The 22,830-nt window shown below is 39.5% G+C and overlaps 1 protein-coding gene across 2 annotated transcripts in view; it reads left to right on the top strand.

The window, feature by feature from the left end:
* Pde7b (phosphodiesterase 7B) overlaps window positions 1-22,830 on the top strand; it is a 355,604-nt gene that overhangs the window by 307,323 nt on the left and 25,451 nt on the right. For both annotated transcript variants that reach the window (XM_008822074.2, XM_017795351.1), the window contains 5 exons: window positions 1,470-1,533; window positions 4,065-4,160; window positions 6,981-7,081; window positions 9,070-9,201; window positions 22,737-22,828. In XM_008822074.2, coding sequence (XP_008820296.1) covers window positions 1,470-1,533; window positions 4,065-4,160; window positions 6,981-7,081; window positions 9,070-9,201; window positions 22,737-22,828 — 485 coding nt within the window. The remainder of the gene's footprint in view (window positions 1-1,469; window positions 1,534-4,064; window positions 4,161-6,980; window positions 7,082-9,069; window positions 9,202-22,736; window positions 22,829-22,830) is intronic.

Genomic DNA, 22,830 nt, shown 5'->3' with positions numbered 1-22,830 from the left:
ATAGGTGATTGGTTGGTGGGCAGTGGGTGAGTGGTGGGTGAGTAGGTCAGTGGGTGATAGTAGTTGCTGGTTGGTGGGTGATTGCTGGTTAATTGGTATTTGATGGTTGATGGATTAGTTGAGTGAGTGAGTGAGTGGTTGGGTGGATGTGTGGTGGTTGGCGGGTAGTTGGTTAGGTGGTGGGAAGTTGGTAACTGGTTGAAAGGAGATTAATACGGTTCTATACCACTGAAGTACTAATGACAGTGCAGTTGTAGTAGGTTCTCCCTTCTAAGCAGCCACACTTAAAAAAAGTGATGTTGAAATGTAGAAAGAACAGTATACCAGAAGTCTGGCTGAGAGCAAGGGATGGGTCTGCCTTACACATTGTATGATTTGTGTAAAGGCTCATTCAGAACAGACTTCAAAAATAATCTATCACTAGGCATAGCGTCACACGCCTTTAATCCCAGCACTCAGGAGGCAGAGGCAGGCAGATGTCCATGAGTTTAAGGCCAGCTTGGTGTCCATAGTGAGTTCCAGGCCAGCCAAGGCTACATGGTGAAACCCCATCTCAAAGAAAAAATTCCATCATCCCTTTATTTCTCTAATACATTGTGAGGGTTTAGTGTGCCATATAAGGCATTTAGATTTTTCATAGGACACCGAACTACTCAGGGATAGGGTGAGTTAGCCCCCGTGTAAGTGACTGTGCCTTCAAAGAAAGATGAGTAAAGTTTTAGGAGCAGGAGTACATAAAGAATGAACCACTGACACTTTGATGTCACCATGGCTTGTTTTAATTTTAAAAAATCTTCATTATATAATAGAACTTTAAATTATCTAGTGCTTTGCTATTATTCAACTTCTTATACAGTGGTTAATTTTACATTCAGTCACATTGAGCAAAGTAATGTGCTCAGCAATGGTTTTTTAAATATTTGTGATAAGAACTGGGAATGTAGCTCAGTGGTAGACTGCTTGTCTAGCAAGCACAAGACCCTGAGTTCAACCCCAAACACCACAAAAACAAACATAGTGAAACTTTGTTGCAAACCTTCTCATATAGTAGCTTGTGATGCAGACACTTCACTGAGCTAAGATTAAACACATATCAATACTTGTGCTCCCTGTGAATAAGCACTGTGCCAAGCACTTCAGATATGCACGATCCTCCAATGTAGATTACTATTAGCCACATTTGTTTAGATAAAGAAAGTGAAGGGCAGAGAAGTTAAGAAATGCATCCAAGGTCCCATAGCCAGGAAGAGAAGTGGCTGACATTAGACCAGATAGTTTAACTTCAGAGCCTGTTCTTTGAGCTGTCACTAGTGAATGGAGCAGAAGTTGGTTTACTCCAACCCAGTTGTACATACAGAACTATGTTATTATTTACAACTTCTTAATTGCTTAAATCACTGTGTCTCCAAGTAAATGTTTGAGTCTCGATGTGATTCATTTGGACGCTATTGCTTTGTTTGCCTTTTCAGCATATGCTCTCCAAAGTGGGAATGTGGGACTTTGACATTTTCTTGTTTGATCGCTTGACAAATGGTAAGTTACCCAAAAGAATTCTCACTAAAATACACATCATAAAGTGGAATTCATCCCCTGAGAAACAAATTTTCAGTTTAAACAGTAACTTTTTTCCTTTTTTCCCACTCTCATAAAGCCACAGTCAGTCAAGAAGGACCCAGCAATGGAAAATTAATTCAGATGAAGAATAAAGACTAAATTTGACCTTAGGATATTAAGACAGTTTTCTTCTGAAAGAAACTATCAATAACATTCTTTCCTCTCAGAATATTTTGATGATGTCCAAACGTAGGGTGTTCGTTGTTAGACAATGAAAACTGAACACACAGGCACAATCTGACTAGTCCTGATTTATGAGGCAAGGCGCTTGCATACGTTTTTTAAAGTGAGCTGAGCCTGCTGATTGTAGTACTACCCATACGAGTTTGGCATCATCAGAAGAAAACAATTGCTAAGGAGCAACTGTAAAAGCTTGGGCTATAGCTGTAAGCTCAGCATTACCATTGGTCTGTCTTTTCATATTTTCATGTCTATAAAAACTTTGCCTAACAAAATAAAATATATTTCCCTCACTCGTCAAACAAATATAGATAAGCATCAGTAAGAAATATAATATTAGGGCATCAGTGAAAGGCATCATTTGATGCTGATGATGATCCCATCATCTTCATATTTGTGCAGTAAATCACTGCAGATGGTATTGTCACCATTGTCTCGGCAAACAATGTGCAGTAGGAAAGGTGCTTCTAAGATCATGACGTGGATTTTTTTACTCTGTGGAAAGTTAAGTGGAACATATATAAAACAAATGGAGTCCTGGATTCTATTATGTTGCATCTCACTTTGCTCAAATCAACTAGAAGTGGGCACTGATAAGTGAAACAAACTGTGAGCAAAAGAACCTGTTAAATGGTGTTTGAAACACAATATAATCATGGCTGTTACAGAAATGAGAATTGAATCCATCAAAAATTGTGTTCATCTCAGTCAATTAGAGGGCCACTAACATAAGAAAAGGAAATGTCAAAGAACCATACACACACATATGCAATAAGAAACACTGAAATGACTTTATAAACAGCTGTGAAGCTGGAAAGGTAAAATCACTAGACTAATTTCATCTGCAACATTATCAGGTATCTCTAACTTGGAGAGTTTGAAATAGCTCCTAGACAATAAAATTTGCCAAGATCCATTGAATCAGGTACCCTAGGATATGCTTTGGCAACAACTAGGTTCCACTGAAGACAAAAGGTAGCTTCTTGGTCCACTGCAAAGTGTTAAATAAATTCCGTAATGCTTTTAAAATTCAGTCAGGCAAGGTGACACATGGAGGTAATCCCAGCGCTCTGGAGGCTCAGGCAAGTGGGTCATAAGCTTGAGGACAGCCTGGTCTACATACAATAAGACCCTGTCTAAATAAATAAATACATAATTTTAAATTCAAAATGATTATTCTTTTATTGCCTATGGTATTGGGTATTTATTTATTCCCACAGCAAAATACAGACTAGAGGATTCAAGTATACAAATGAATAGTTTTTTTCTCTTTTAAATACAATAATTTTTTCCTTTATAATTGAATTTTTGAGAATTTCATACAATATATGTTGATCATATTTAGAACCTTTCCCATATCTGCACCCTGCCTTACTAGTCCCCCACCAGATTTCCTGATATATATATATAATGGCCTATAGAGTCAGGGTTTGTGTCCCCAAATGCCCTTCAGTGTGGGTTCATTCACTGGAGGCTAGTCAACCAACCAAGAGTCTCACTCTTAAACGAGTCTTGAATAAACAATATTTCTTGAATGTTAACGTTATTATAGCTTTAACTTTGCATTCTTTCTAGCTTGAATTGTAAAATATCTCATAGTCTCCTCTTGGATAAGCCTTCTTGAGACCAGGCTACCACTTTTGAGCAATCTAGTGATTAAATATCACTGTTAGTTTAAGAATTAATTCTAAGTGACTTAAAGCACATTTCAAATGGCCACTGTGGTTTTTTCATTTATTATTTTTACTTTTTTGTGAGTGCATTGTCTGCATGTATGTGAATGCAACTGTGTAGTGCAATGCCCACAGAGGTCAGAAGAAGGCATCAGATCCACTGTAACTGGAGTGATGGACAGTTGTTAGCCACCATGTGGGTGCTGGGAATTGAACCTGAGTCCCCTGCAAGAGCAACCAGTGCTCTTAACTACTGAGCCATCTCTCCAGCCCTGCCACTCACTGTGTTTTGAAATAATACACATAACATAAACATACTTGTGTGTGCGTGCTCCCAATACTTCAGTTGACAGACTCCTTCATTTAGGATTTTCTTTGCCTCTTCGGCAGGGTAAAGGTAGGTACAAGCTAATTTTATTTGGAAAATAACAGAAAACTTAGGGCAAGATCATAATCCCTCTTGAATAATTTCACATCCAAAGGGAGAAAATTATTTTATCACAGAAACCTTATTTCAGTGACTTTGAATCTTATTTTCAGTCTTGCTAGTATGTTTAATAAAAAACTAAGTTAAAGCAAGTGACTGTTCCTCTCCAGGAAACAGCCTGGTAACACTGCTGTGCCACCTCTTTAATACCCATGGACTCATCCACCATTTCAAGTTGGATATGGTGACCTTACACAGGTTTTTAGGTAAGTCTTTCTTCTAAATTCCTATGCCAACCTTGTGAATAAGGACAGTACATAATTCTCTGACAAAAAGTATCAAGAGGTTGGGTATGGACACATATGCCTTTAATTCCAGCCCTTGGGAGGCAAAGGCAGGCAGATCTCTGTGAGATTGAGCCCAGCCTGGTCTGCAAAGCAAGTTCCAGGCCACCTGAGGCTATAGGGAGACCCTGTCTCAAAGGAAAAAAAAAGTGTCAAGAGCCATAATATTATGGAAAAAGACCTCAAATTAATCTTAAGTTATCTAATCCTAGTTTTAAAATATAGCTTATCCCATGTGACCCCTGAGGAACAGATCCTCAAACGATCTTAAGAATAAAAATAAATTGGTTAATCTGGGCCAACTGTATGGTTTTAAACACCTAAAAGGAAAGTATAAGCAAAGAGTAAAGTGATCAGTATAATTCTTGGAGAGTCCATGTGTATAGCTAAAGGCTACATAACAAGAAACAATGCAGACAGGAGATACCTTCCTTTGAGTTATTGGCCAGGGTGGCCCAAGAGACTTCCAGACAGTAACTCAGCATAGACCTGGGAAAATGAACAGCAGACCCCACTCTTATCTAAAAGAACGTTGGCAACTGGTTGCTGCTAGATGAGGAAGAGCTGATCTTCCTAAAACAAGGAACTCTAGATAGGCTGACTAGATTCAGTGGATGGACTAGCACTGGGTAATGGCTGGGGGCACTGATAACACAGTGGACAGTAACAGGGATGACAGAGAATATAGGCTCCAGTGGGGGGGGGGGCGCTATGGGAGGGGGTCATTTGGGATGCGAGTATAAAGATGAATAAGATTGTTTGGGATGTTCTGTATGAAATACACAAAAAAAATCATTAAATTTTTAAAAAGAGAGAGTTTAAATAAATGGATATTGAGGGTGTAGACCTGCCCTGAAAATATATATATATATCTTACACATCCTAAATCATTAATAATCGCTTGATCAGTAACATTTACAATACATTAAGGATCTATAAAGAAAACTATCAAGAGCATATAATTGTCAATAATATTCTTATATGCTCTCATATTAATAAAATTGCACTGGGGTATGCCTCAAATATTTCTAATCAGAATATGATTAAAAAATTTTAATGACAACTACAATTTAAGTACCACCCACTATGAGCAGGATACTTTAGGTAGTTATTTCTAACCATTTGCACAAACCTACATGTTGGCTACAACTGTCATCATTTGGTCCACAGTAAGAAGGCTGCAAAAGGTTTCATTACTTTCCAAGAATAATGGTCAATAAGTGGCAAAATCTGAGTTCCCACCCAGACCGATCTGACTTGAAGGCCCATCGTCTTTCCACTCAATATTCACCATCAGTACTTCTCTAAAAGCAGCCCCACTTCTTCTTTGGTTCTGGGCATATTCTTATTTATCTGCCTATGAACTATCTAAAGTAGATTTTTGATCATCAAATGGCTTGCCTCTGCCACTTAACATGTTTTTGGGTCCTTTGACTTACCACATGGTTGTATTTTGGATTTGAAAGTCAACTCAATACCATTGGGAGTAAAATAAAACAGCCTCAACAGTCAGGCTCACAGAGTGCTTACATATTCTGGGATCCATTTCAAGGATTTGCATATATTAACACGTGGAATCCTTGCAGCAACACCTTGCACTCAGAGGTATTGTGATCCCAAGTCATAGAGAAGGAGGCTGAGAATTGTGAATAAGTAACTTGCTTAATACAAATAAATCATAGAGCTAGAGTTTAAGTACAATTGCAAACAAGCCTGCTGAATAAAAGGTTTGTGCAGCATAGTAGATTTATGAGAAACCAGCCACAACATGGCTCCTTTCCAGAAACATAAATAACCTTAGGCTGATTGTATTTTAATTGCTTGAGCAAAGTAATAACCATTAAAGTGGCCAAATAATTTTGATTTGTCTAAAGAGATACAGATTCTCTGGACACATATATGTGCCCCTAGAACATGTAAGAAATACAGCCTTGACAGCTGAATTAAGCAAAACCCAGAGCCAGACTCATAGCATGGTTTAAAAGAATATGCTATTGTAAATCTGAACATTCTCTATACACTGACTATATTGCATCCCAAGTACTGAGTTGGTTATTTCCTAAAGCAGGCTAGTGGTGTCTATGAGCAACAAACCAAAACTGAGCTGCCTGTTATTGGACATGATTCCAAGAGTACTCTGAGGCTTGCTTTATATTGGAGGGGCATGAAAGATGATGCTTTGAATAAGGGAAACATGAATCCAAGGAGGCCTCCCTTGGGTCAATTCAGTTCTTCAATTTCTACATGAGGAAGGCCCACATTTGCTTGGGTCAGTGTTTGTTATTCAAATGTAATCCAATCACTGGACAGCAAGAATTTGATGCACAAGAGTTCTGAAAGGAAGCTTCATTTACAGTATATTATTACTAAATGGAAGCAAACTTAAATAATTAAACGATGGTGTGAAATAAAGTTGTTCTTTTTCCTTTTCCTATTTATTTTTCTATGAATGAGAATGTTCATGAATGCCAGGAAGGGGCAATTTATGGAAGAGGCGAGAAATCCCAAGGGCCTCACAAATCCTTCTGGCCTTCCCACCCCACCCCCACCTCACTGATCTCTTCCTCTCCACTACAAACAGCCCAGTGAATGTGCAAAGCATGCAAACCACCTTCGTTTTAAAGGATCCACCAGGCTATGCCTTTGGGAAGTTCTGATACAAAAAGCATCTTCAATAAGTCTTATCTACAATAGCATTCTTGTTTTGGTTTTAGCTGACTGAGCTATCTATTTTCCTCCTAGTTATGGTTCAGGAAGATTACCACGGCCAAAACCCATATCACAATGCTGTTCATGCGGCTGATGTCACCCAGGCCATGCACTGCTACCTGAAAGAGCCAAAGGTAAAGATCCAGCTGCCTCCCTGGCCATCTGGAAAGGCCTAGTTAAATTACTGCTAAGCTCCAAATTACCCGGTGTTAGGAATCATTCACAATATGAATGCAAATTAATTACACTAGTGTTTCAGTATCACCTCTGAAAATCACCATATTCATGAAAAGAGATAGGAATTTTCTGAGATTTCCCTTCATATTTTGTTGATTTTCAAGGCTGCATGAGGCCTGAATCAACCTTCTCTAGGACAGCCTACCTCTTACATAGATCTTCAGGGGTCCCTCAAACAGGCTCTTTTGCCACAGACCTTTACCACAAATGGTGATGGCACTAAGCTCTGTTGAGAGAAGCATTCCTCCTCATGGGTTTTATCAGAAGGTGGAATCAAAACTCCTGAAGTCTCAAGCTCCATTTCTACTTGGCCAACAAGAAGTTTTGATTCACAGTCCAGGAACACTTGTGAATGTTAGTAAGCATGCGCTAATGAAATAAATCAATCTAAATTAGAAAATAAAAGCATAATGATAGGGGCTGGAAAGACAGCTCAGGGGTTAGGAGCATTTACTACTCTTCCAGAGGACTGGAATTCAGTTCCCAGCACCCACATCAGGTGACTCACAACTGCCAGTAACTCCAGCTCCAGGGGGATCTGATGCCTCTGACTTCCATGGGCACCTGCATACATGTGTACTTACCTCCACACAAACATACACACATAAACATGTGCATGTTTTAAAATAATAAAATAATATTTTTAAAACAATAAATAGCATAATATAATGCTCAATACTTAAAACCAAGGCAGTTTTTAGTTATTTTAGAAAATAGAATTTTGGTATAATATACCATATGAATTTTCTTCAAATTTTTTTTTGGAAAATGGTATTCCAGTCTAAAACTCTGCTTAATTCAATAAATTGTAATGATTCATTAAATATACAGATGCTTTAACATAAACCACTAAATTCACAGATACCAAATAGGCATTCTCAGGACAAAGCTGGGGGGATGACTCATACCTGCAAAATCCCAAGGGCTTTATTTTACAACCTCTAAAGCATCTAAAAATCACATTATATTTGTACTTGTGTTATTAAGTTAGACCTGGAGTTCCCACTTTCCTGCTTGTTTTCCTGGCTGGCCAAAAATTTAAAGATTCTTACCCATTTTCCCACTAGTTCTTATTATATATTAGAGAAGTATGTAAATTTTTCAATTCAGTCTACTTCTTTCAAAGAAATGGCAAAGATTATTAGTTCAAATATACCAGGGCTGGGGCTGTATCTCAATGGTAGTGTACTTAACTAGCATGTGTGAGGTCCTAGGTTCAAGTCCCAGTATAGGCTTTTTCAAAAGTGCTTAAGAGCAGGCAAAACTGCTCAGTGGGTAAAAGTGCTTGACATAAAAGCCTGACAACTTGAGTTTGATCCCCAGATCCCACAGTGGAAGGTCTCCACACATGTGCCATGGGATGCATGTTCCTGTGTACCCACACACATATCACACACACACACACACACACACACACACACACATCATCATCATCATCATCATCATCATCATCATCACAATGATAAATACAATGAATTTTTTTTTAAGAAACACACTAGTGGTTCTTTAATTGTGTCCATTCCTTTTAAGTGTTTTCCTTCATTTATAACTTTTTCTACAAGCAAGGCTGATTTCAGTGTCTGCTTTCTCTAACTCACCGGACAGCAGCATTGTCAACGAACCCTGTTGACAGCAGCAGCAGCAGCAACACAACTTGCAGTAGTCGAAAAAGGAGGTTGCCTGAATGTTCTAAACAATTTGAGTTTGCCCAGTGACTTTCTATCCAGCCCTTTCTCTTCTTGCAATCCCATGTACATTATCACCTCACTGACTACTTAGAGGGCAAAGGTCTGGCTGGCAGGCCTGAACAATGTTTTCTTCTATTGGATAACCATTGTATCTGTGGAAGCATACCAATCAATCTCCCAATTTCATTTTCTAACAGTTGGCCAGCTTCCTCACCCCTCTGGACATCATGCTGGGACTACTGGCTGCAGCAGCTCATGATGTTGACCACCCAGGGGTGAACCAACCATTTTTGATTAAAACCAACCACCACCTTGCCAACCTGTATCAGGTAAAGAAACCAAATGAAGAGTCAGACCCAGTATAGTCAGTTGCCTCAGATGCAGGGCTTGAGCCTGATTCTTACCCTAGGAGAGGGCCTTCATTGAGGGTCAACTTCAGTGATGCAGTCCATATCCAAAGACCATGGGTTTGAACTAGATCTAGCCTGTCTCCAAAAGATTAAACTGATGTACAAGGATACCCAAGGAATTCAATGTGTTCCAAAGCAGCTTTGAAACTTTCCTAAGTTAACAGGATCTATGGACGTATCCTCTCATGGTTTGAAATGTGTATCTCCATTGAGACTAATACTTTATGGCCAGCTGATGCTGGTTCTTATAAAGCTTCAATGGTCATTTCCCAGGTGTAATACTAATTCAGATTTGAGGCTCTGGACCCATCTTTGAACTTTATTAGCATCAGAATCAAAGGTATTTTATAAAAGATAAAACATATACGATGTTGTTATGACATAGTTCTACAGCATGAATTGGTCAGTCTGAAGAACTCTTACCTAGGATCCCATTTCAGACACTGAGTCCTATATTACCACTCTCAGAATGTTCTAGTTGTTATTTTGAGGTTTGGGGGTTTGGGGAGATTATTTTGGTTTTGGTTTGTTACAGTTTTTTCAAAGTGTTCCTACTGCCTCTACTGGCCTAGAACTCTCTATGTAGATCAGGCTAGCCTTGATCTCACAGAGATCCACCTGCCTCTGCTGCCCCCGGCCCCCGAGCTTAAAGGCATGTGCCGGCATACCTGGCAGCTTTCTGAGTTTTTTTTTTTTTTTTAATCTCATTACGTGACCCAGGCTGGCCTCAAACTCACTATGTAGCTCAAGCTTGCTCCAAACATTCGATCCCGTTGCCTCAGCCTCTTAAGGGCCAGGATTGCCAGTATGTACCAGCATGAGTTTTCAGTGCAATTTGTTGGATATCTTCAGTTGCCATTAACAAAATTATTTCATTCAAGGAAATCCTATAAATTTTACATCCTTTTTTAGTTAAATGATTTTAAAAACTCATAACAGAGCCCTATAAAACAGCTTCATTAAGTAAGATTTTTCAGCTTCGGGGTGCTTTCTCCATCCAAGCGTTGATAGACACAGGTAGGAACCAGCATTCTAAGGTTTAGGGCCCACTTGGCATGTTGGTAATTATTGAGTCTCTTGGGAAGTCAGCCAGCTCCTGGATCTGGGATGGGCTTTTTATTATAAGCTAAAAAATGTTTTTAAAAATACAAAACAAGGGGGCTGGAGAGATGACTCAGTGGTTAAGAGCACTGACTGCTCTTGCAGAGAACCTGGGTTTGGTTCCCAGCACCCACATGGTGGATAACAACTCCAGTTCTAGAGGATCTGATGCCCTCTTCTAAACTCTGTGGGCATTGCATGACATTTATGCATTTACATACATGCAAGCAATACACTGATACACATAAAATACAAATAATAAATAAAATATAAAAAATACAAAACAAGGCTGGAGAGATGGCTCAGCAGTTAAGCGGTTAACACTGAATGTTCTTGCAGAAGACCTGGGTTCAGATCCCAGCACCCACATGGCAGCTAACAACTGTCCATAACTCCAGTTCTAGGGGATCCGATGCCCTCTTCTGACCTCCTCAGGCACAGGTGCACTTCCATACATGCAGGCAATACACACATACACATAAAATAAAAATAATAAAAATATTTTTTTAAAAAGCTAATTTCTCAAAACCATCTCAGAAACTAAATCTATTGCTTGATGAAACACAGACATTTGATTAGGGGAAAAAACTAAATAACTGTCCTGAGAGGCCTCAAGTAAACTTTGTACACTGTCTTTCTCAGATGTCTGTACTATAGTAGAGAAAGGAAATCTGTCAGCTTTGACTGCCTCATCCATTCCAATATAAAGCGAATATTTATATAATTCTAATTTCTCATTATCAAATAAAAAGTATCAACAAAGTATCTAATGATACTGATTTGAACATTTTTAAAAAGTTGTAAAACTATACTTTCGCATGTAGTATATAAAAAGACACATGTGGACTGAAAAGATGGCTCAGTGGATAGAGGTACTTGCTCCCTTAGTTTACTCTGAATCTAATCCCCAGATTCAGGCAGGTGAGAGCCAACTCCAGAAAGTTGTCCTCTGACCTCCACACATGTGCCACAGCATGCACATGCCTGTACATACACAGACATATACACAAAATTAAGTTTTTCTGTCTTTTGTGAGATGGGGTCTCCCTATAGTTCCAGCTGGTCTCGAACTTGCTATATAGACCAGGCTGGCCTCAGTCTCACAAAGAGCTGTCTACTTCTCCTCCCAAGTGCTCAGACTAAATAAAGGTGTGCACCACCATACCTGGCATAAATATTTTTAAAGGACACACAATGGTTTCTCATTCAGACAAGAAGTCAGAGATATGCCAGATGCTAAAGACATAAAAACAAAAAGTTGGAGCTGCAGAGATGGTTCACAGTGGTTAAGAGCACCGACTGCTCTTGCAGAGAATCCAGGTTCAAATCCCAGTACCTACATGGCAGCTAACCACCATCTGTAACTCCAGTTTCAGGGGATCCAACACCTTCTTCTGACCTCGTGGGCACTGCATGAAACAGGTGCACTTACTTACATGGAGGCAATACACTTATGCACATAAAATAAAATAAAAATAAAAATATTTTTAAAATAAAAAGTTAAATATTATTAATTATGAAGAATTAAGTTCTCACTGATAATTAACAAAAATGGAGTCTCAAAAAAAAAAGATACACAAAACTGACTCAGGTACAAAGATTTTTCTCAGAATAATGAATTCCTTACTCAAAGTTCTGGAAGTTCAGATCATTTCTATAATTTTTATTCTGAGCTCTTCATTAAAAGTAAATATACTGCGGGGCATGGTGGCACACACCTTTAATCCCAGCACTCGGGAGGCAGAGGCAGGCGGGTCTCTGTGAATTCAAGGCCAGCCTGGTCTACATAGTGAGTTCCAGGACACCTGGGGCTACAGGGAAACCCTGTCTCAAAAAAACCGAAAAAAAAAAAAAAAAAGTAAATATACCAATGCAGTAGCCAGGTGTGGTGGTGCACGCCTTTAATCCCAGTATTTGGGAGGCAGAGGCAGGCAGATCTCTGTGAGTTGGAGGCCAGCCTGGTCTACATAGGAAGAAAAAAAAGGGAAATATACTAATACAGTAAAATTTTCCAGTTTTTTATGCAATATATAGTCATGTATGTTTTTAACCAGCATCTGTCTATTGCACAGACTAGCAATATACTAGGGATCTAGGAATCCAAAAATGAATAAAACAATCTGTGGCCTTAACATTTGTTCAAATTTGGGTGCTCAAAATGAGTATTAGCCAAACAAGCTTAATTCTAGTTTGAAAGGGGTTTGAGGAGTTAGCTGAAGAACATATATACATTTTTTTAATGTTTAAAGAACAAATACCTGTGTTATTTCTTCTAACCAAAGACACTATTTGGTCTAGTGAAGTGAGCTATTGTTTTCCCCAGAAGGACATCTATCTCGATCATTTGGTCTGATCTGTGACAGGAAAGAAAAGGAAATTAACAAGAGAGAATTTAGAAGGGAGGGCTCAGAAACAGTCAAGGCGCCTTCATCATCAGTCGCCCGTTTGACTAGTCAGTATCTCTTGGAGGATAGAGATCTATGTCTTTCAGTTTCAGAGACAGTGTTAGAGACAAACCAATGTCACAGTCTCAAAAAGATATGTCCAGTTTCCTAAAGCAGGCTAGAATGAAAGCTGAAACTTTACCAGCCAAATTGAAATGTTACACAATGAAAGGAAAAATTGTTTTAAAAGCCCTGAAAGTAATATAGGATGTTAATTTGCCAAAAAACTTAATGATACCTTTATAATTGGGTCTAATTCTTTATTACCTATATTAATAAATGTCAGATGAAGATAATTCTTAATTTTAACAAAAACTCCGCTCAGAAAGACAGATACTGCATATGCTATTCATACGAACCTGAAAGAGTAGATTCCATCGAAATTGAAAGTAGTGAAGTGGTTACCTGAGTCTGGTACAAGGAATTTGCATTTTCAACTAAAGAGAATATAAGCTTAACTGTGAGATCCCTAAGAGTCTCCTCTCAGAGCAGAGGCCCTAAAGGGCAGGGCCATGCTCAACTACAGGTCACAGGGATACTCCATTCCAGCTACTTTGAAACTGAAGTTTTGAAGTCAAGAGTGGTTCCTGTTTCCTCTAATGTCCTCTGTTCATCTCAGCGGTTCAAATTATTACACTTGAAGTTTACTTTCGTCTTCCTCCATTCATAATCCTCCAGACTTTCAATATGAAAAAAAAAAAATCACATCACATAATACATACACTTAACGGCATTAGCAACACATAATATTTTTAAATCTTTGGTAATGTAGTCTTTTAAGATTATAAAGGGCTTGTTATCTGAAACATGAGGAGACTTTCAGGTAACTATAAATTATAAAATTATAAATTTTCACAGTATATACCTGTGTACCTTGTTCTGGGGAAAAGATCTATAACTTATTCTCATTGAATTTTACAATGAGTTGCAGAGTCAGAAAATAAGAACCATGGCAATGAGTGAAATAAACATACATGCAAATATGCACAAAAACTGTACGCGTATATCATATACACATTCAATCAATAAGAATACTGTAGAGAAGAGAAGCCAGGAATGATGTGGCCATGGGAACACCCTGTGCGTGACTTCCCTGCAGTCCGGACTCACTAGAAATGAGATAAAGCAGAACAGGGCTTCCTCTCCCTCCTTCTGTCAGCTGTGCTCTTTCAGTTCTAATAAATAAGATCATTGCGTAACACTCAGCATGAGATAAAGAGACAGCCAAGGCCGCTGGAGTGAAGGCCAGGTCAGAGGGTGCCTTCCCATTGTCTACTGTCTGGACCCAATTCACAAACTGACCTGCCAACCAAGTTCAACACAAAGACATTGCAGGCACTTCCACCTGGCACCTTGCTCATCACACTGGAAACAGTCCAAATGTAGAGGTAGACCAAGAGAGACAGGAGCATGTGAGAAGAGGTCCCAGAATTTACTTTCTATGCCTCCACCACACACACACACACACACACACACACAGAGAGAGAGAGAGAGAGAGAGAGAGAGAGAGAGAGAGAGAGAGTTACAGGTAAGCTCAGGAAATTCCAAAGTATACACTATGTAGGTAAAATGGTTATCACAATTATCAAAGGAATCACTTTCAGCTGAATTTAAATTTTAAGCCCTCTTGATAGATTCCAACTACATATTAATGAATGGATAGACCACCCGATAAATAAAAGATTGTTCCATGAAACCTTACGTTTATCAGAGTCCATGATGTCCTTCAGAAGTTTATATCATTTTTATCAACAATTTGCCACAGGCAATTGAGGGGTGGGGGTAGAATTTTTAATCACTTTTTATTCTGAGTGATTGAATCACAAGAACAAGGCAGACAGGGCAGAGAAGAATGCTCCTTCCATGGTCCTATGACCTCCCCTCAAACACATAATTGCAACGACTATACATATCCTTATACTTTCTATAGGATGAAAAGTATTCTGGTAGTCGTATAAAAAATTCTAAAAGGAAAAAAAATTCTAAAAGGAAACCTCAAAATTGATTTTCCACCTCATCAATTTCTGGGAACCCTAGTCCAAACACCAGCCTACCCATGGACAAGTGAATCCATATTCCTTGCTCCAATATCAAAGTCTTGGGCAGATAAGAAGAAATGGCGGAAAGTCCAACAAGCTTTAAACAAGATAGGGCCAAAGATTTATAGAGGCGAAGGACTTATTTAGGGCTCAAAATTCTTGTCTTCCTCTGAGACCTCCAAGGTGAGGCCTTGCAGTATCTCCAAGGAGATCACTTGGCTTGTTAGATGAGAGCTAGGAAGAGATCATTATCTCCAGAGTCCTGTGTCATTTCATGAACAATTAAACATAAAAATACAAACCACATTCATGTTGTTGTTTCTCTTCCTGTATCTTCTGAATTTAAAAGTGCAAAAACTTCTGATTCCTTTGTACACCAGACTCAGTTTATCAACATCACTCGGAGTATTTTAATCAAAGAAAGAGTCCAAAAAATAAAAAATGTAAAACAGTGAACTCTGGGTTCAGTGAGAGATCCTGTCTCAAAAATAAGGTGGAGAGGAACAGAGAGAACACTCCTGACGTCAACTTCTGACCTGCATATGCACATGTACAAGAGTGCACACACACACACACACACACACACACACACACACAATCTTTTTAAAGATTATTCTTAAAACTGCAAGTATTCAAGTCTGCTAAGTCTAAGACATGAAGACGTATTGCCACTGGGACACTGAAGTGCTAAGTTGATGCTCCTTCAGGGTAGACAGCTGTGCTGCCTTAACGTGTACTCCCAAACAAGCTGGGATTTCAGAGGATGTTAAGGTGGAATCATCTTGTCTTATGCTTACATCTCCCTGACCATTTCTGCTGATTTTCTTCTTCCTCAGTCTACCTTTTACTGACTATGGGTTGAGCCACTGTGAAACTCAGATAAGCCTGTCAGAGTAGGGCTGCCCGGGTTAGGGGCAAGCCAAGGCATTGTCATTTCTAGCAGTTCACTGGCAATATCAGAGACTGGCGTGGTGTCAGCCCCTGCCTTTCCCTAACTCAGAGCACCTGCATCTTTCTGCCTCCTCATATCCACATCACTCAGCCTTCCCTGGTTTCAACCCTCCCTGCATTGTGCCATCAGAAGTTGTTTCCTGAAACCCAATTCTGGCCACGTGGATTCCTGCCCAGAAGCCCCACTGTACCTTGGAATTTTGTAAATGGCCAAACAGAAAATACCAGCCCCATCCTGGGATTCTTATCTGAGCCTTGCTGTCCGCCCAGCCTCTCTTCCCACCATATCCCCCCATGGCCTCAATGAATCATCAAAGTAGAAATTGCTTTCAGTTTTCCAAACATAGCTTTCATGCCTTTATTCATTCAACAAATATTCACAGAGTGCTTAACACATGCCAGGTGCCAGGAATGCCAAAGATGACCAAAACAAATTAAAAAATCCTACTTTCTCCCAGGGGAAACAGAAAATAACTAAGCAAGCTGTGTAGTCTCCTACAATGTGAGCATTTCTAAAGATAAAATACACAACCAGAGAAGGAAAATAGGAAATATCTCTCTTGCTTACAGGTCTTCACACACTCATTCCTCTGCCCTTTTTTAGTCAAATGCAATATTGTGTTAGGTATGTTTTGATCAAATATAATACTTATGCTCTCTGGCGCTGCTCCAATTCACTCATCCTTTTGATCTTGGACATCTCTTCCTTCTGAAACTGTTTTTTCTTCCTTTAAAAACCCATCTTACATGTCTCCTATAGTATTTCAGTGCTGTCTTCCCTCATCCGTGTGTATACCCATCTAAATTGCCATTGCCTGATTAGATGTCCATGTCTTGAATGGGCATATGATCATTCTCTGCTGGATCCTCGGTATTCAGCACGGGACTGCTGTTCAGTATACATTCCAGTGTTGCTCCTGCTGACTGTTATGTGAGCAAACTAAGCAAAGTGGGTGGAGAGAACTTTTAAATTCCTTCTAATGATCTTACTTGCACCCTGCAATTGACAAATGCTATCTGCTATGTTATTTCTGGAGCCATTTACCTGGTTGTCTGTAAATAAGTAATGAGAAAGAGCCGATTGCTATAATAACCTAAAAATCTCTTTACCTTGAATGGAATTCTGAGGATTTCACAACAGAAGATCCCAACTCTGGCTTCTACCAAATACTGACCAAAAATTCAAATTTTATTCATTTCCTTTTTCTTTTGTCTATTTTTTTATTGAATTACTAAGCATTTCATACTCTTAAACATATTTAGACCCCCTCCCCTATGTGCATCCCCAAGCCCCCATTTCTGGATTTTATGTATTTTGTCATATATGTTAAGGCCTATCTGGTCAAGTTTGTGCTCCCAGATGTCCCTCAGTGTGAGTTCATTCACTGGAACCTGGTCAATCTGCCTGGCATCACTCCCTTGAAGACCAATTCTCCACCACCCAGCAGTGATCAGTTGCCAGTAGTTCCTTAGCTAAGATTTGCGGTTCTTCCTCATTCCCCCTTTTCTATGCTGGGTTTTTGTCTGGTTTGAGTCTGCATGGCTCTTGTGCATGCTGTCATTATTGCTACAAGTTCATATGAGCAGGTTACCAGCCACCTGGAAAACTCTTATTTCCTGGTAATCAGCCAATACGTCTGGCTTTTCAGTCTTTTCACCCCTTCTTTTGTAATGGTCCCTGAAGCCTGGAGAAGTTTAATATAGGAATCCCATCCAGGGATACACACTCTGCAGTCTCTTATTTTCTACATTTTAGCCAGTTCAGGCTTTCTGTTTTGATCACCATCCTTTGCATAAGAAAGCTTTGCTGGTGAGAGCTGAGAGATGCATTAGTATTCTGTCTATCCCGTTTCACTAGTCCCTGGGCCTTAGAGGTAGCATTGTAGATGTCACTACAGGCCTGGGCATCTCCCAGACACTTATTCTCTGTGTCTGACTAGTTGTGGAACTCTGTAATAGTCTCCATCTGTTGCAAAAAGACACTTTTTCTTTTAACAGTTCTTTGAAACTTTACAGCTATTGAATGTTGGAGTTTGGGAAATTATTCAGTATCTATTCAACAAATATTTAGTTGTTTAGTGGTACTGTACCACATACTATGAACCAAAAATTAGTAAAAACTGTTCCCTGCCCTCAGCAGTACACATGGATAGCAGCAGTTTCCAAACAGGGTATGTGTGCACATGGGGATAGATGAAGACTTTTCAAGTCATACTTGAGCATGAACAGTGTGCAGAATTTGTACTGATGCCTTTAAATGAGCCTGCCAGGCACGTGCCTGCAGAGCAGCCAAACCAGTTTTACTTCTTTACACACATATCACAATAATCTTATTTCCACTTTACAAAAGAAAGACAAACCTCTTACCCATACTGTGTCAGGTTACATATTACCTCCAGTATAAAAACACCAAATGAGGGCTGGAGAGATGGCTCAGTGGTTAAGAACACTGACTGTTCTTGCAGAAGACGGGGTTCAAATCCCAGCACCCACATGGCAGCTAACAACTGTCCATAACTCCAGTCCCAGGGGATCTGACAGCCTCTTCTGTCCTCCGCGGGCATTGCACGACACAGGTGCACTTACCTACATGCAGACAATACACGCATACACATAAAATAAAAATAATAAATAAAATATCAAAAGAAACACTAAATGAATCATTAGAAATATGAAGAGATGCCTCCTGAAGTGAGGGCTCTGAATACCCCTCCCCAGTCGCCTCATAAAATATTATATTGTCAATAATTATTAAACAATATCTTTTCCAGATTTGCAGTACACATGCGCTTTCGGCCAGTTACTAATGACAAGCGAACTATAGATTCAAGCTCAAAACATATTTGATTCTTGTAGCCCAATGTTAGGGAAATCTTTTAAACTAAACTTTCAACATATAGGCTTATTTTTGTTGCTGAGAAATGTGAAGCAGCTACAATAAAAGATTTTCACAGATATAAATACACGACATTAAAATAAAATTCTAGGAGAGGGAAGATAGCCTAGTGGATAAGAACACTCGATGTGCAGGCATGAGGACCGGAGTTCAGGTCTCCAGAACCCTTATGAAAATCCAAATGTAGCTACATATACCTGTAACCCTAGCGCTGGGCAGAGGGGGAGGTAGAGGCAGGACGATCACTAAGGCTTGCCGGCCACCAGTCTAGCTTCAGGTTACAATGAGAGAACTGGTCTCAAGGGAGTGAGGCAAAGAATGATAGAGGATGACACCAACGTTCTCCTCTGGCCTCTGGATGGGTGCAAGTATGAGCACACACACATGCATATACATGCATGCACCACATACACACATAAAAGTAAATAAATAACCAGACTCTATGGGGAATAGAATGAAATCATAAGTTCTAGGGTTGGTGGTATAGCTCAGTAGTAGAGCATATATCTAGCTTGGCATGCAAGAGGTCCTGGGTCCTATCTCCACAATCTCCACAAAAATAAAAGAAAACATAAGTTCCAGAGGTAAATTTTTAATTTACAATTTCTGACTTAAGTAACAAATTATTCATATGCTTTTTTTCAAGGAGAAATGAATGGCCATTAAATGTAAATGATACTTAGCTTCCTTTAGATACATTTAATACACAAAAGAATGATTTAAAATACCAATATTTACAAATAAATAGGCTATAACTGAATGACTTCCACATTGGTATATCTCAATTCTGAAAAGAATGGGCAAAATTAAGTCTAATTGTAGGTATTTGTGAGCTTATGAAGTCCTGGCTTCTGGGTGCTTAAAAACAGCAACACGGGCTGGAGAGATGGCTCAGAGTTTAAGGACACTGGTTGTTCTTGCAGAGGATCCAGGTTCGAATCCCAGCACCCACACGGCAGCTAACAACTGTCCATAACTCCAGTCCCAGGGGATCTGACAGCCTCCTCTGTCCTCCACGGGCATTGAACAACATAGGTGCACTTACCTACATGCAGGCAATACATGCATACACATAAAATAAAAATAATAAATAAAATGTTTAAAAAAAGAAAAAAAATAGCAACACAGAAATCTCTTGGGAGGCAGCAAGGATCATGTGCAGAGTCTGAATTTTAATTCTGGCAGACCTGAGTCGAAGATGCTCCTCAGCCACTCACTAACTGTATGCCAGTCTTACTTAACATACAAGGTCTCACTTGGAAAGCGGATTTTTTTTTATTATTACTTCTTCTTTATGTGTATAAGTGTATGGCCTGTGTTTATGTAAGTGCACCTGTATAATGCAATGCCCATGGAGGTCAGAAGAAGGTGTCAGATTCCCTGGAACTGAAGTTAGAAATGGTTGTAAGTTACCACATGGGTGCTGGGAACCAAACCTGGGTCCTCTGCAAGAGCAGTCAGTGCTCTTAACTGCTGAGCCATCTCTCCAGTCCCCAGAAAGCTGAGTTTTTATCACACAAGAGTTAAGAATATCTGAAAGCTGGATAAGAATTAAATAAAGTCAAATACAGTGCCTGGCAGAAAGACTGTGCTTGCTATGCCCTCTCTCTATGCTGTCCTTCATTTCTTACTCCCTGGTAGCCCACTGACATGCCCCTGATTCCAACAAGGTTCTGGAGTCTAGGACCACAAGGAGTGTTTGCAATCCTAGACTCTACTGTCTCCATCAGTAGCAACTTCCAAGCTTGCTTATTTTCCTTCCATTTTCCTGGTGCTCCTATCCAGATACAGTTTCACTAGCAAATTTCTCAAGCCCCCTCATCTTCTGTCTGCAGAAAAGATCATTAATGAAGATGTAAGTCAGGCTGGCATAAAAAAGAGTACCAACGGTCATCCTCCTGACACTTAGGTTCCACTAAAAGGAATTATAGTGTCATTTGTCATTAGGTTTTGTTTCAGTTTTCTGGCCACTTGAAAAAAATCATGTGTAGTTGCTCATGTCCATATCTGCTTGAATTAGTCTGGCAAGTGAACTAATGAGGAGCTGAATTAAATGTCACTGCAGGACTGAACATCTGTTACATCACACTAACCGATTGCTCTCCATGCTCATGAATCTTTACAATCAGAACAAATTAGTCTAGCATGTTTTTTCTAACAAACATCCTTTTTTTTGTTGAGTGTGGCTCATGCCCAAAAGGAAATAATAGACCAGTGAATGAAAGTAATAAAATCTCATCACCAGTTCAAACATGGTCAAGTGGTAAATAAAAATAATGAGTGCTTGGCAAGAGAGAGAGAGAGAGACAAATGCAATTAACAGTCTATCCAGGCATGGGTTCAAGGTATAACCTCGGGACACTCTTCACAACACAGTCCTGGAGAGAAATCCTTGTCTGATTTAGAAGCAAGAATAGCTGCAGATTTCCTGAGCATCTGTCTTCCTAAGGGACCATAGACTATGTCACTCTTTCAACTTGCTGAAAAAGTTGAGGCTTTTACAAGAGGCTCAGCCCCAGTAAGGGGCACCTTACTAAAGATACTAAAGTTTCCATCTTTAGTATCTACATTATTTCCCTTGTTTCTTTCCCTTCACTTTTTTGAACTGTGGTGAAATGTACAATGTAAAATATTGAAGTATGCAATTCAGTGGTATTAAGTACAGTTATGATGGCATACCACCGTCACCATCCTCCACCTCAAGAACACTTTTCATCTTCCAAAAACAAAACTCTATACGTATTAAGCAATTAACTCCCCATCCTCCCATGCCTCTGGTCCATGAAACTAGCATTCTACTTTCTGTCCCCATGTCTATAACTACATGAGGTGCCTCACTTAAGTGTAATTGAACATGCAAATTCTTTTTAGTTTTTTGTAAATTTAAAATTCCTCATAAAATATTATAGAGGTCAGGTTTGATTGCACATACCTAAAATCCCAGAACTCAAGAGGCAGGAAGATTGTTAGTTAAAGGCCAGTCTGGGCTACTAATAAGTTCAAAGACAGTCTACAAAAGTAATAAGTCCATAATGTCAACTCATTTGAAAATACACATATGGATGATAAAATATATTTGCTATTTAAATAGCTAATTAAATGTTCACATAGTAAGCATACTTATAGTAACAAGTTCAAGGGAAAAGCTGCACATAATAGAGGTTCCCACACAAGATAATTAAGCAAAGAAACAGCTATAGATTTCAATTCACAGACCTAATAGGTCAAATGTCAATATTCTGGTTATGAAGGTACAGAGAGCTGTCTCCATGACAGTGATTCTTAAACTTTAGTGCACATAAAATAATCCCTGGGGACTGGAGAGATGCTCAGTGGTTAAAAGCTCATATTGCCCTCAAAGAGGACCCACATCCAACAACTCACAATTGCCTGCAACTCCAACTCCAGGGGATCCAATGGCCTCTTCAGACCTCTGCCAACTCCTGCAATCATTTCCACATACCCACACAGAGACACACACTCATACCTATAGTTAAAAATAAAATAAGTATATATATATATAAAATCACCAGCAGTCTAATGAATCAAAACGAAATTGAGTCTGATCGTGGTGCTGACTGCAGTGGGAGTCCTGGCACAGAAAGCTCTTTTCAACCACCTTCAGCACAACAGACTAGGTCAGAAGTATGACACCTGCCTGTGCTCACTTTGGTTAGACAATCTTAAATGTCATGACTATGAACCTCTATTAGGGCCTGTTTTTAACGGCTTCATTTTGCTCTCCTAAATGTAGGGTCACCTGAGTTATGGAAGGCGAGAACAGCGGCACAAGTGTTTGGAACAGAATTATTCACCCTAAAGTCAGGGATCCCGGAGGGCCCTGTACACCCCACTGTCATCATAGCCTTAAGGGCAGGCCTGGTGGTGCTTTTGCTTTGGTTTTCTTTTCTGGTCTGTCTCAGGCTGGAGGGGAAAAGCTGGCTGTCAGTGAGATGTGTTCAGCTGTGAAAGATCATTATCTGGCTCCTGTCTCCTTTATAGCTTTTGTTTTCTTCTTTCTAGAATATGTCTGTGCTGGAGAATCACCACTGGCGATCTACAATTGGCATGCTTCGAGAATCAAGGCTTCTTGCTCACTTGCCAAAGGAAATGACGT

The sequence above is a fragment of the Nannospalax galili genome, unplaced genomic scaffold (assembly GCF_000622305.1).
Source record: "Nannospalax galili isolate Female #2095 unplaced genomic scaffold, S.galili_v1.0 scaffold186, whole genome shotgun sequence".
NCBI lineage: Eukaryota > Metazoa > Chordata > Mammalia > Rodentia > Spalacidae > Nannospalax > Nannospalax galili.
This window is presented reverse-complemented; position numbering and strand designations above follow the sequence as displayed.